Source organism: Rhinolophus sinicus, linkage group LG06, assembly GCF_036562045.2.
Source record: "Rhinolophus sinicus isolate RSC01 linkage group LG06, ASM3656204v1, whole genome shotgun sequence".
Taxonomy (NCBI): domain Eukaryota; kingdom Metazoa; phylum Chordata; class Mammalia; order Chiroptera; family Rhinolophidae; genus Rhinolophus; species Rhinolophus sinicus.
The window spans coordinates 75,430,902-75,446,763 of NC_133756.1; the positions used below are offsets into that span (position 1 = coordinate 75,430,902).

The following is a 15,862-nucleotide window of genomic DNA, read 5'->3' on the forward strand; positions in this document are numbered from 1 at the left end:
TACATAGGTGGTCAAAAATATTCACTGAATGAACATATGAGTGATTTGGGGGAGAGTGACAGGGTATTAATTATGTACATAGTTTGTAGCATTTTGTATATTGCTTTTTATTTAACATGATAAGCATTTTTAAGCTATTTTAATTTTATAAAAGCAATTGTTTTCTTTTCATAGTTATTTTTTATTACACAAAATATATAAGTACAAATTCCTTTTAAAAGACTCAAACTGTGCAGAATCATACAGGGGAATACTGTAAAGTTGTTCCTTCCAACTCGCACTCTTTCATTCCTTAGAGGTAATCTTTATCCAGAGGATGTTGTGCATCCTTTTAGTCTCTCTAGGTATTTGCATATATATTCTGGAAGTATACAAATGTGCATATATTTTAAGATCAAAAGGATCACAGTCTAAGTATTGTTTTGACTTAATTTCTCACTAATAGGTTTTGAAAATCTTTCCATATCATTGTATGTTAGTTTCTACCTCTTTTAAATGGCTATACAGCATTCTGTAGTTTCGATGATTCATTGTTTAGTGTATCTAAATAATGGGTCATAAATAAATTGGGTCATTTCCAATCTTTTATACTCAAAAACTAAGATGCAAAGAACTTCTGAAGCTAAATCTTTGAGGATATATGTGAGTAGGATCGATTACTAAAGAGTAGAATTGCTGCAAACGTTACGCTTCTAAAACTTTGATAGATGCATCATCTTTCAATAAACTTCAAAAATTCACACTCTTAACCAATACTGCATTAGACTCCCTGTTACTCTGCATTTTCACCAAAACTTGATATTACCAATCTTTCAAAACATTGTGAATCTAACAGATGAAAAATTATAATCAATTCACTTTGCTTTTCTGTGTTAATGCGGCCAAATATCTTTTCCAACCTTCACTGTCTACTGATTGATTCATTGTGTTTATATTTTATTCAGTATTTTCAAACCTATATTAAGTGAGACTGGTCTATAATTTTCCTTTCTTTTATCTTCTTTTTCAGGTTTGGGAATCGAGGTTATGCTAGTTTCATAAAATGACTGGGAGAGTTACCTATTCTCCATTATCTGGACAAATTTTTATAAGATTGGGATAATTTATTCCCTGAATATTTAGTAGAAATAACTGATGAAGCTATCTGTGAAATTTTCTTTGTGGGAAGAATTTTCATCGCTAATCCAATCTCTTTTAATGGTTATAGGAATATTCAGGTTTTTAAACTCTGAGTCAGTTTTGCTAAGTTATATTTTCTAGAAATTTGCCATTTTATCCAAATTTTAAAAATTAGCAAATACTTGTTCACAATATCCTCTTAATACCATTTTGATGTCTATAGGAGCTGTAGTGATGCCTCTTAATTATTTCAGTCTCTGTTTTTCTTGATCAGTCTTAGTTGATTTTATTAGCCTTTCCAAAGAACCAACATTTAACTTTTTGATCCTCTATTAACTGTTTTCTATGTCACTAATTTATGCTCTTCTCTTATTATTTACTGCTTTCTATTTGCTCTAGATTTATTTTGCTATCTTCTCCAGATGAATGCTTGGCTAATTCATTTTCAGCTTTGTGTGTGTGTGTGTGTGTGTGTGTGTGTGTGTGTGTGTGTGTGTAGGTACCTACACACACACACACACACACACACACACACGAATGACTATACTTTACTAGTATTTCTTTGCAAAGGGCATTCTATACATTTTAATATGTGGTGTTTTTGTTAGCCTTCAGTTCCAAATATTTTCTAAATTCCATTATTATTAGTTTTTTTACCTAAAGGATATTGAAAAGTATATTTCTTAACTTCTAACCACATGGGATTTTCTAATTATCTGTTAAGATTAATTTCTAGCATAACTGAAATGTAGTCAGGGAACGTTCTTTATATGATTATAATCCTTCAAATTGATTGAGACTTGTTTTATTTCCCAGTACATCGTCAACTTTTGAAAATGTTCTATATGTTCTTGAAAAGCCTTTAAAGGTAAGTATTCTGCAGTTATTAGGTGCAGTGTTTTATATATTTCCATTAGGTCAAATGTGTTAATTATGTTCTTGAAATTTTCTATATCCTTACTGGTTTTATCAATTAAAAACAAATTTGTATTAAAATCTCCAACTATGATTGTGGATTTGTCTGTATTTTTTCTTTGAGTTCTGTCAATTTTTGCTTTGTACATTCTGAGGCCATGTTGTTATCGGCATATACATATTTAAAGCTATTATTATCATCCTTATGAATTGAACCTTTTGTCATTATGAAATATTACTGATTATTATGGTAATGCTTTTTTGTCTTAGTGACTATCTTTAATGATGTCCTTTTGATTGCTTTCTTCGTTTGTATTAGAGATCTTTTTTTTTAAGATTTTATTGGGGAAGGGGAACAGGACTTTATTGGGGAACAGTGTGTACTCCCAGTGCTTTTTCCAAGTCAAGTTGTTGTCCTTTCAATCTTAGTTGTGGAAGGCGCAGCTCAGCTCCAGGTCTAGTTGCCACTGTTAGTTGCAGGGGGCGCAGCCCACCATCCCTTGTAGGAGTCGAGGAATCGAACTGGCAACTTTGTGATTGAGAGCCCACTGACCCATGTGGGAATCAAACCAGCATTAGGAGCACAGAGCTCCAACTGCCTGAGCCACCGGGCCGGATTGATATCTTTTATAGTGTAAAAGTCTGGCAATTCTTGACTGTCTAATTTCTTTTCCTTTTTTTTGTACTTTAAAATTTCTGTTTGCCTGATTGTTTTATTTACTATAGTTTCACTTTCATAATTCTAGCAGTATGTTGCTGTAAGACTTATGACAGTAGCTTGTTTCCTGAGTGTATATGTAGGGAAAGTCTGTTTCTCTTTCTTGGTTAGTAACAGTCTTTGACATAACTCTCTGACCCCAAATAGCACTCACTGCTTCAGCCCATGGCATATGCTGCTCCCATTTGTTGCTTAGGGAATTAGGGGGAGGAGCTAACTTTTATAACTGGCACAACTGTGGATTCCAAATGACTCTCCCTGTCAATATCCTACGTGACCATGCTGTTTCTTTTGTACATTGAGTCAAAACTTGCTTCTCCAGTACTCCTTCTTCAGCATTATGTTTTGGGTTAGCTTTTCTTTTTCTGTTATATGGCTCAGAAAATATAATTCTGTCGGCTTTCTATCTTTTAAGAATTCCTCAAAATGACTGATTCACCTAGAATACTTTCCATTCTATTCCAGAAAAGTTGTGCTTTTGTTTTCATATTGCTATGTATATTTTCTCTCATTTCATTAGTTTTGAAGGAGGAATAGGTCCAGTATGGCAAGTTGATGATATCTGCATAAACTTGCTAATTTTGTTTTATGTGATTACCAAGGTCGCTTACCTCAAATCTCCGTAACAAATTATATTGCTATGGTTTTCATAATTGAAATTATATATGCTTTGATATGTTAACACTTTTAGCATCTGCTATATTACTTACCTTTAAACTCTTCACATCCTCTTCTACATTTGCTTCTAAATGACTTAAATAAAAAGGCCTAAATTTGTCTTCAATACCTATATAAGAAAAATAGTGCTTTAAATTTCTTAGATATTTTCTAAAATAACATTAAAATATGAATACTCTATTACCTTTAAATTACTTACCTTTATCTGTGGACAAAGCAGTAAAATAAAAATTTGATTGCTAATTCATTGACTTTCATGAAAAAACTAACAAGATTATTAACTAGGTAGCCAGAACATGGAAGAGGACAACACTGTAAACTACGGGCTCCTGCCTAATAGCATGTAGTTTTCCTGGCTGCATCACAAAGCCTTTCTAATGTGAGTTAATCTCCAAGTGAACAAGAATGGCTGGACTCTTTGTTTCTCTCCCTCTGACATCAGGTTTATTATAGGATGGAATACTTAGAATAAGGATTTGGTATACAGAGTTAGAACTGCTGGCCTTAAAAGGACAAGGCAACTTCCACTTTCGGGAAGATAGAATAGATGTATTTTTCTGTATTTCTCTCACTATGTACAACAAGAACCCCTAGATATTACATATAAAATAAATATAATGAGACTCTGAAAGGAGGCAAGACAAAGGCAGACCAGCTCGGGACGTTGGGATCTGAGGAAAGACATGGCAGTGAGTTCACTGGGTTTTCTTTTTGTCTCATAGATCCCAGACTTAGACCCAAAGAAGCTGGCAACCCAACAACAACAACAACAACAACAACAAAAAACTACAACCTGCTCTTTCTAGCCAAAGAACTAAGCAAGGAGCAGGCTAGCACAACAAAAACCCTTTAGTCAATAACCACTCTCCAGCCAAATGACAGAAAAAACTGTTGCTCCACCCCCAGCACTACCAAAAGGCTGAGTATAAGCATAGACTTCCAATCTCACCAGACAGTAACAGGGTGCCCCACACCCCACAGGGTAATGTCAGAGAGGGCCAGATAGGAAGCCAGGACTTCCCTTCCTCCCAGATGGCAATGAGTACATCCACTCCTGTGGTGTCAGTGGACTACAAGGGCAGACTGGACTTGCAACCTCACTTTGCAGTAACAAAATGTCCCTTTGTCATCCCAATGGGGATGTGTCAGAAGAGGCCTACCTAGTGCAGTGTCAGGATTTTCACCTCCAATGCAGTGTCCATGGAGACCATATGGACTCCACTGGAACTTCTCCTTCCGAGCAGTAGTAACAAGGAACCCCCTGCACCTCAGGCATCAACAGGGACAAGAGGGAAACCTGGACTTCCTTCAACCTGGCACTAACAAGGTGTCAAAACCATTCCACTGCCAAAACCATATCAGATAGAGCCACCTATAAGAGGAGGTTTAAAGAAGATCTAGAATCTCATAACTTGGTTAAAAAAGGTACAAGTTTCAATAGAAAAATCACTCATCATACTAAGAACCAGGAAGATCTCAAACAATGAAGAAATGACAATCAATACATGCCAACACTGAGATGACAGAGATGTTAGAATTACCTGACAAAGATATTTAAACAACCATGATAAAAATGCTTCAATAATCAATTATGAATAAGGTTGAAACAAATGGGGAAAAAATAGAAAGACTCAACAAAGAAACAGAAGATATAAAAGAGATTTCAATGAAATTTTAAAACTGAAAAATACAATAAACTAAAATAAAAAGTTGAGTGGATGAGCTCAACAGTAGAATGGAGGGGACAGAGGAATGTTGGTGAACTATAGAAATTACCTATTCTGATCCAGAGACAGAAATAAATTGAGAAAAAAATGACATGTGAGACTATAACAAAATATCTAGCATTTCTGTCATCAGAATTTCAGAAGGAAAGGAAAAAGAGAGTAAGGCTGAAAAAGTACTCTAAGAAATAATGGCTGAAAGCTTCCCAAATTTGACAAGGGACACAAACTTACAGATTCAAAAAGCTGAGCAAAACTCAAACAGAACAAACCCAAAGAAATCCATAACAAGGCAAATAATAATTAAACCTCTGAAAAATAAAGACAAAGAAAAAAACCTTGAAAGCAGCCAGGGAAAACTAATGCCTATCAGGAAAAAAAAAAAAAATTAGAATGACAGAGGATTTCTCACCTGAAACGACAGATGTCAAAGGAAGTGGCATAATATTTTTTTAAGAGCTGAAAGAAAAGAATATCAACTCAGAATCCTACACCCAGCAAAATTATACTTCAGGAATGAAGGGGAGATCAAGAGATTCTCAAATGAAGACATACTTAGAGAATTTGTCCCCAGCAGACATATAATAAGAGAACAGCTAAAGGAAGTTCTCTAAACAACAACAAAAAAATGATCATAGAAGACACCTTTGAATGTCTGGGAGAAAGAAAGAAAACGTGGTATGATAAAAAAATAAATGTTTGGTCTTTTCCCCAGGTTTGGATGGCTCTGGGCAGAGAGCTCCCCAAATCCCTGGAATCTCCTAAATGATAAGAATGTCTTTTGTATGCTAATGATATGGCTTCTGGCTGGAGGAGTTGGAGGTGAGGGAGGCTAGATAGCTTCAAACTGGAAGCTAGTTACTAGAATGCTTAGCCAGGATTACAGGGTTGGATCTTTCAGTAACACCCCTAACTGCCAGGGAGGGGAAAGGGACTGGGGAGGGCTCTGTGGCATCCCCCTCCACCAATACATTGCTTTATGCATCTCTTCCATTTGACTGTGCCTGCGTTGTATCCTTTATAATACACCAGTAAATGCAAGTAAAATGTTTTCCTCAGTTCTGTGAGATGTTCCGGTGAATTATCAAAACTAAAGTGGTGTTGTGAGATTCCCTGAATTTGTGTTCAGCTGTGCAGAAGTGTGGGTTGCCAGGGGACCATATTTGCATCTGATGTCTGAAATGGGGATAATCTTGCAGCAGGACTAAGCCCTTAAACCTGTGGAGTCTGACAATAACTCTGGGTAGTTAGTGTCAAAATTCAACTGAATTCTAGGACACCCAGTTAGTTAAACATTTAGTATCAGAAGTAGTATTAGAAAAAAGACACCACAATACAGCAATCAAAAATATAGGTAAATACAATAGGCTTTCTTAAGCAAAAGTGTAACATTGTCTGACGTATTCTAAGTGTACGTAGAGGAAATATTTAAGGCAATTATATAAAAAAGAAGTTAAAGAGAAGTAATGAGAGTAGACTTTTTATACTTCACTCAAACTGGTAAAATAATGACATCAGTAGACTGTGATTAATTATATATAGATTATGTAACACCTACAGCATCCATTAGAAACACTATATTTAAAAATACTATAGATAAGTCAAAATGTAATTTTAAAAAGTATCCAAGAACCCACAGGAAGGCAGGAAAAAGAAAACAGAAACGAAAAACAGAAAGAACAAACAAAAAAATTAAATGGCAGACATGAGCCCTAACATATCAATAATTGCATTAAATATAAATGATCTAAAAACACTAATCTAAAGACAGAGATTGGAAGAATAGATTTAAAAAAAAAAATGACCCAACAATATGCTGTTAAAAGAAACTCACATCACATATGATTATAGGCAGCTTAATATAAAAAGATGAGAATAGATGTATCACATAAACATTAATAAAAGGAAAGCAGGGTGGCTCTATTAACATCCAATAAATAGACTTCAGAGCAAAAAAGATTACTAGAGACAGAAAAGGATATTTATGTATGATAAAAGGATCAATCCATCAAGACATAGCAATCCAAATGTATATGTACCCAACAACAGAGATACAAAATATATAAAACTAAAGATGATAGATTTAAAAGCAGAAACAGATAAATTCACAATTAGAGTTGGATATTTGATCACCCCTCTCAAACAATTGAAAAAACACAGAAAATCAGTGAAGATATAGAAGAACTCAACAACACTATCAACTAACAGGAGCTAATTGAGATGTATAAAATATTCTACAAACAACAGCTGAATACCCATTCTTTTCAAGTGCCCACAGAGCATATACCGAGATACACCATATCCAAGGCCATAAAATAAACCTCAACAACTTTTTTATTAGTTTCAGGTGTACAGACCAATGTAATAGTTAGACATTTACACCCCTCACACAGTGATAACCGCCCCCAATCTCTATTACCCTCTAACAGTGTATATAGCTGTTACTATATCACTGACTATAACCTCAACAATTTTTAAAGAACTGAAACATACAGAATGTGTTTTCTAACTACAATGAAATCAATAATGGAAAGATAACAGGAAAATCTCCAAATTCTTGGAAACTAAACAACACACTTTAAAATAATGTATAGATCAAAGAGAAAGTCTCAAGGAAAATTAAAAAATTGCATTGAAGTGATTGAAAAGACAATATATCAAAATTAATGGGACACAACTAAAGCAGGGCTGAGAAGGGAATTGATGGCATCAAACCCACCATTAGAAAAGAGAAAAGGTCTCAAATCAAAATCAGTAATCTAAGTTCCCACTTCAAGAACCTAGAAAAACACAAACAAAAATCAAGTAGAAGAAAGGAAATAAAACAGGAATCAATGAAATAAAAAACATTTTTAAAAAACCCAGAAAATTAAAGCTGGTTCTCTGAAAAGATCAATAAAATTGATAAAGCTCTAAGAGGACTGACAAAGAAAAACAGAAGACACAGATTACTAGTATCAGAAATGAAACAGGGGCTATCACTACAGACACTGCAGATATCTAAAGCATAATAAAGGACACTACAAACAACTTTACACACATAAATTTGATAACTTAGATGAAATACACCATTTCCTCAAAAACTACATACTACCACAACTTCTCTGATATAAAAAAAATCATCTGAATGGACTTATAATCATTAAGGAAATTGACTTCATAATTTAAAAACACCTCCCAAAAAATTTCCAGGCCCATATGATTTCATGGTAGAATTCTACCAAACTTATAAAGAATAAATATCAGTTATATACATTTTTTCCAGAAACAGAAAAAACACTTCTCGATTTATTTTATGAAGCCAATATTGACCCTGACATCAAAACCAAACAAAGATAATTCAAAAAACAGAAAGCTATGGACCAATACCCTCATGATTATACATGCAAAAAGTCTTAAAAATATTACCAAATGCAATTCAGCAATAAATAAAAAGGATTATACACCATGACCAAATAAGTTTTCTTTCTGGGGTTTGGAATTCAAAAATCAGCTTCTGGTCAAGATGGCAGAGTAGACAAATGCTGTGCTTGCCTCCTCTTCTAACCACATCAAAATTACAACTAACCTATGTAACAACCACCATTGAGAACAGCCTGAAGTCTAGCAGAACAGAAGTCCTATATCTAAGGATATACAGAAGAGCCACATCGAGACTGGCAAGAGGGCAGACTCGGACTGGGCTGGTCCCACATCCACATGTAGCAGTTAAAAATTGGGAAGGCTATCTTAGCTGTGGAGGTTCCCCCCAGAGCAGTGAGAGGTCCCAGCCCTATACCAGGTTCCCCAGCCTAGGGTTCCAGTGCTGGGACAAGAAGTCCCCATAACTTCTGGCCATGAGAACCAGTGGAGGTTGTGCCTGAGTGACACAGAGGGCTGCTGGTGTTCTAGGCATTCGCCTTAAAGGGCCCAAGTATGGACTTACTCACTGATGGACTCCCTTGCTCTGAGCTCCAGCACGGGGGCAGTAGCTCAAAAGGTATCAGGGACATATGGGGAGGAATTGAATTGTCTGGCTTCAGAAAGAGGGCTGGAGGGGCAGCTTTCTCCCAGACAGTGTTGGCAAAAGCTACTGCCCCTTTGTTGAGCCCTCCCACTACCCACCCTGCATGCATAGGTGGCTGCCATACCTGAGTCTCCATCAACCTGGCTAACACCATTTTCCCTGCCCTGGTGATTTCCTGACATTTCACCCTACCCAACTTGCGGGCCCACCCAAGACGCTTCCAGTAGCTTTTCCATACAAATGGCCTGCCTTGGCTCATGCTGTAGACTTTTCCTAAAATCTCTCAAACATTCACAATTCCTAAACAAGCAGCATCTGGCCCCATACCTCTTGCTAAGCACAGCACAAGCAGTAGCCGGCCTTGGTTCACAGCTTAGCCTCTCCCAGGTACCTCCAAGCCCAGTATAGGTGGCAACCATCTGCAGGCCGCTTTGTAGCTCATACTAAGTGGCCCCTGGCAGGATACAGGCAGCAACTGAACATGGCCTGCAATAGAGCCCATCCCAAGAGGCCCCAGAACCAACATGTCTGGTGGCCAGCTTCAGACTACACCAGAGCACCACCCAACCAACTCCACAAACAACATACCCAAAGGGCAGACTGAGTACCACCAGAGACCTGCTAAAGTGAGTCCTGCTCCGAGGGCCAGCCCCTGTACAACACCTCCTCCACTGTAGTCACGGCCAGTCCTTACAACCAATTAGCCCAAGGGTCAGTCCCTCCTACTGACGTGCAAACAGCAACCAAGGCTCAACTACAACAGGAAGGCACATACAACCCACACAATGGACATACTGGAGCACCCTGCTCAGGTGACCAGAGAGACTGTGCCACTGGGCTCCACAGCACATCTTGTACATAAGTCCACTCTACTAAGATCAGGAGACACAGTAGCTCTACTTAATATATCGAAACAAACACAGGAAGGCAGCTAAAATGAGGAGGCAAAGAAATATGTCCCAAATAAAAGAATAGAACAAAGCTCTAGAAAAAGAACTAAACAAAATAGAGACAAACAATCAACCAGACACAGAGTTCAACACACTGCTTATAAGGATGCTCAATGATCTCAGGGAGAACTTCAACAAAGAGATAGGAAACATAAAAATGAAGAGAGAAAACATTAAAAAGAACCAGTCAGAAATAAAGAATACAATAACTGAAATGAAGAATGCATTAGAGGGAATCAACAGATTAGATAAAGCAGAGGATCGAATCAGCGATTTAGAAGATAAGGTAACAGAAAACATCCAAACAAAGGAGCAAAAACTAAACAGAATCCAAAAAAGTGAGGATAGTTTAAGAGGCCTCTGGGACAACATCAAGCATAACAACATTTGCAGCATAGGGGTACCAGAAGGAGAAGAGAGAGAGAAAGGAATTGAAAACCTAGTTGAAGAAATAACGACTGAAAACTTCCCTAACTTGATAAAGGAAATAAGACATACAAGCACAGAAAGTGCAGAGATTCCCAAACAAGATGAACCCAAAAAGGCCCACACCAAGATACTTCATAATAAAAACGCCAAAGTTTAAAGCCAAAGAGAGAATCTTAAACACAGCAAGATAAATTCAGCTGATTTCTCAACAGAAACTTTGCAGGCCAGAAGGGACTGGCAGGAAATAGTCAAAGTGATAAAAAGCCAGGACCTACGACCAAGATTACTCAACCCAGCAAAGATCATTTGATTCTAAATGATAGAATCAAAGGACAGATAAAGAGATGCCCAGACAAGAATAAAACCAAAGGAGTCCATAAATACCAAACCAGAATTACAAGGACTCTCAGAGGGACTTCTTTAAGATGGAAAAAAAAAAAAAAAAGATAAAAAAATATGAATAATAAAATATCAGTTTTATATATATATATATCAACAATTACTTTAAATGTAAATGGATTAAATGCTCCAATCAAAAGACAGGGTGGCTGAATGGATAAGAAAACAAGACCTTTAAATATACTGCCTACAAGAAACTCACTTCAGATCGAAAGACACACATAAAACTGCAAGCAAAGGGACGGGAAAAAGATATCTCATGATAATGGAAATGAGGAAAAAACAAATCTGGAATAGCAATACTTATGCCAGATAAAACAGACTTTAAAACAAAGGCTATAACAAGAGACAAAGAAGGACCCAGTAATCCCACTTCAGGATATTTATCCAAAGAAACCCAAAATGCTACTTCAAGGGGACGTGTGCATCCATATATTCGTTGCAGCATTATTTACAGTAGCCAAGATGTGGAGGCAGCCTGGGTGTCCACTGAGGGATGAATAGATAAAGAGGAGGTGGTATATCTATACAATGGAATATTACTCAGCCATGGATGGAAATGGGTTCTTGCCATCTGTGGCAGCATAAATAGACCTGGAGGATATTGTGTTGAGTGGAGTATGTCAGACTAAGAAAGACAGATGCAATGTGATTTCACTTATGTGTGGAATCTAAAGAACAAAATAAACAAACAAACAAAACAAAAACAAACTCATAGATTCAGAGAACATTTTGATGGTTGCCAGAGGGGATGGGAGTTGTGAGTATAGGTGAAAAAAGGGGAAGGAATTAAGAAGTACAAATTGGTTATTACACAGTAGTCGTGGGGATGTAGGGTATAGCATAAGGAATATAATCAATAATATTGGAGCAACTATGATTGGTGTCAGATGGGTATGAGATTTATTGGGGTGATCACTTAGTAAGTTACATAAATGTGTAATCATTATGTTACACACCTGAAACTAATATAATATTGTATGTCAATTATAATTGAAAAATAAAAAATATTAAAAAAAGAATTCAAAAATCAATTGATATAATCCACCATATTAACAGGTTAAAGAATGAAAATCAGATGACCATATCAATCAACGCTGAAAATGCATTTGACAAAATTCAAAACCCACTTATGATAACTCAGAAAAACAGGAATAGATATGGTGAACCTGCTCAAGTGATAAATATCTACAAAATACCTACAGCTAACATCAAACTTCATGGTGAAAGTCTGAATGCTTCCCCCTAAGATTAACAGCAAGGTAAGTATGTCTGCTCTTCTTGCTCTTATTCAAGATAGTGCTGGAAACTCTAGGCAGTACAATAAAGCAAGAAAAGGAAATAAAAGTCATTCAGATCAGAAAGGAACAAATAAAACTGTCCCTATTTGGAGAGGATGTGAAAATCTAAAAAAATCTCCAAAGAAGATTCGAGAAATCTCCAAGAACTTATATATGAGCTCAACAAGGTCACAGGATACAAGACTAACATACAAAAAAAAAATCAACTATATTTCTATATTCTAGATATTAACAAATAGACCTCTAAATTAAAAATACAAACTACTTAGAATTGCTTAAAAAAAGAAATAAATATATAGGACTACTATGATGAAAACTACACAACACTGATAAAAAAAATCAAAGATCAAATAAATGGACAGACATACCGTGTTCATGGATTCAACAAAGTAATAGTGTCAGTTCTCTCCAAACGGGTATACAGATTCAACACAATTCCTATCAAAATCCTTTAAGATTTTTTTTGTAGAATAGATAAGATTTTTCTAAATTTTATATAGAAAGACAAAGGAACTAGAGTAGCTAACAGAATTTTTTAAATGAAGCAAAAAGTGGGAGGAATCAGTTGACTTAATTTTAAGATTTATTGTATCACTACAGTTATTAAGACTGAATATTGGTAGTAGGATATCTGAATACATAGATCAATGGACCAAAACAGAGAACCCAGAAATAGACTCACACAAATATTCCAACTGATTTCTGACAAAGGAGAAAAACCAATTCAATTGAACTAGACTTTATCAAAATAAAAAACTTTTACTTTGTGAAAGACCCTATTAAAAGAATGAAAAAAACGAAAAACAAAAAACTACAGATTGGGAGAAAATACTAGCAAACCACAAATCGAAAAAATAATGATATATAGAACATATAAAGACCACTCACAATTCAATAGTAAAAAAACAAGCAATCCAATTAGAAAATGGGCAAAAGACATAAAGCAACATTTCACCCAAGAAGATATACAGATGGCAAATAAGCACATGAAAAGATATTCAACATCAATAGTGATTAGAGAAATGCAAATTAAAACCACAATGAGCAATCACTACATGCCTATCAAAATAGCTAAAATAAAAATATGATAACACCAAATGTTAACAAGAATGCAGAGAAACAGGCACTCCTACATTGCTGATGGGAATATATAAAATGATAGAGCCACTCTGGAAAACAGTTTGGCAATTTCTAAAAATAAAAACGAAAATAACCTAAACATGAAACTACCATACCATCTAGCTATTTCACTCCTGGGTCTTTATTCCAGAGAAATCAAGACTTCTATTCACACACACTAAAAAAACAGTAACATGAATATTTACAGCAGCTTTTCCTAATAATAGCCAAAAACTTAGAACAAACCAGATGTCTTTCAAGGAGTGAGTAAACGAACTGTGGTACATCCACACCATAAAGTGCTTCTCAACAATAAAAAGGAACAAGCCACTGATAGACACAACAACCTGGATGAATCTCCAGAGAATTAGCTGAGTAGGAAAAAGCCAATGCCAAAAGTTTCCCAAAAGGTATTTTATGATTCCATTTATGCAACATTCATGAAATGACAGAATGATAGAAATGAAGAACAGATTAGTGGTATCCAGAGGTGAGGGAGGGGTGAGGTTAGGGAGGCAGGTGGGTGTGGCTATAATAGGGCAACATGAGAGACTCTTGTGGTGACAGAAATGTTCTGTGTTCAAAGGTCTCAATGTCAATATTCTGGTTGTTAGCACTGTACTGTAGTTTGGCCAGATGTATCATTGGGGGAAAAACTAGGTAAAGGGTACCTCTTGTCTCTGGGTTATTTCTCACAGCTGCATGTAAACCCACAATTATCCCAAAATAAGAACTTCAAAAAAAAGTGAAAAAGGCATGAGAAAAGAAGAAACCAAGCCAGAAGATTCAGACTGACTGAGAGAATAAGGAAACAGGCAACGACCTCTAAGTACCCTTCTAAACCTTTGGTTGTAGTGGTAGGTGGGGCTTCATTTGTTTTCTCATAGCAGGATGCCCCAAAGTGCTTTCCTACTGTTTATTTTTTCCTCACCCGATTGTCTTCTTTCCTCTGCCCCTTTCCTCTGATTTTCTTCTTTCCTCTGCCTAGGATCTTAGCAAGATCCTTGGTAACATAGAGGAATGGGAAGAGGTGCAAGCATGTAAATCCATATCCCTTTCCTTCTTCCTCTACTACAAGCCCAATCTGACAAAAATACATTTCCAAAGATGCCAGCTACACAAAGGGAGAGAAAAGAGATAAAAGAAGCTAAGAATCAAGGTCAGTGGAAGCAACCCAAGTTGTATCCATCAACAGATGAGTGGATAAACAAAATGTGGCGTATACATACAGTGAAATACCAGTCAGCAATAAAAAGGAAGGAAATTCTGATACCTGCTACAACATGGATGAACCTTGAGGACATTACACTCAATGAAATAAGCCACGAACAAAAAGACAAATACTGTATGATTCCTCTTATAATGAGGTACCAGAGTAGTCAAATTCAGAGAGACAGAAAGTAGAAAGGAGGTCACCAAGGGCTGGGGGAGAGAAACATGGGGGTGGTGTTGTTTAATGGTAGAGTTTCAGCTGGGAAAGATAAAAATGTTTTGGAGATGGATTGTAGTGCTGGATGCACAACACTATGAATGTACGTAATGCCACTGAATTATACACTAAAAAATGGTTCAAATGGTAACCTATGTGTTATGTATATTTTAACACAATTTTTAAAAAGTTAATTATGAAAAAAGCACACAGAAGAGGGCCTTCAGTGCCTTCATGCTTTGAGGAGGGATGGCATCTTTCATTGAACTAAACATTTAAAGGCTAAAACATGAGTTTGAACTCACAAGTGGAACTCAGTTTTCTTAAGATTCAAAGCCACTTCCTGACATCTTACTAGGAAAATCACCACACAAGTGATTGTACACAGTCACAAAAAACACCCTTACCAGTGAATGTCGGCCGGACTTCTGGATTCGCCTCCCAGCATTCCTTCATGATGCTGATAATCTCCTTAGGGCAGAACTCAATGATGTCCTCCACGTTTGGCCTATTCCCTGATTTAATGCACACTATCAACTGCTGCTCACAGATAGCATCTATAAAGCAAGGGAGCTTAAGTTGAGATTTTCTTTCAGGTCCTGCTCCTCCCAGTGCTCCTCCCTCCTTGGGCAATACCACCAATCTGTCTTTGCCTAGGGTATGCTTTTAGTGTAGCCGCCTCATCCAGCAGGGGCAGAATGGCCCTGTGGCAAGGAGCTGACATCTTCCATTGTAGTAATAATGAAACAAAATTTTAATTTCGGTAGATGAAAAACAGCATTCACAAGAAAGCTGCCTCCTGGTAGAACAAACGGAGTATTAATGAGAGTGACTTAAAATATAGCATAATTGCCACTCACGAAGTAAGTTCGAGGGGTTCTGGTAACACAGCCTTTACTAGAAGGCCAGAGAATGCTTTGTTGGGTCCAGAAAAATAAGCAGGAGTTACCTAGGTAAAAAATGGGGAAGGAGGACTCAGACAGGATGATTCTGGGCTAGGGAAGCAGAATATAAATAGACTGGAAGTTTCAGAAATCATGACGTATCCCAGAAATTAGTAGTTCAATATAACTGG

The 15,862-nt window shown here is 36.5% G+C and overlaps 1 protein-coding gene across 6 annotated transcripts in view; it reads right to left on the reverse strand.

Annotated features, from left to right (window-relative positions):
* Positions 1-15,862, reverse strand: part of RIPK1 (receptor interacting serine/threonine kinase 1) — a 44,343-nt gene that overhangs the window by 9,259 nt on the left and 19,222 nt on the right. For all 6 annotated transcript variants that reach the window (XM_019752385.2, XM_074335288.1, XM_019752384.2 and 3 more), the window contains 2 exons: positions 15,195-15,344; positions 3,463-3,539 (listed from right to left, as the gene is read on the reverse strand). In XM_019752385.2, the coding sequence (XP_019607944.2) occupies positions 3,463-3,539; positions 15,195-15,344 (227 nt within the window). The remainder of the gene's footprint in view (positions 1-3,462; positions 3,540-15,194; positions 15,345-15,862) is intronic.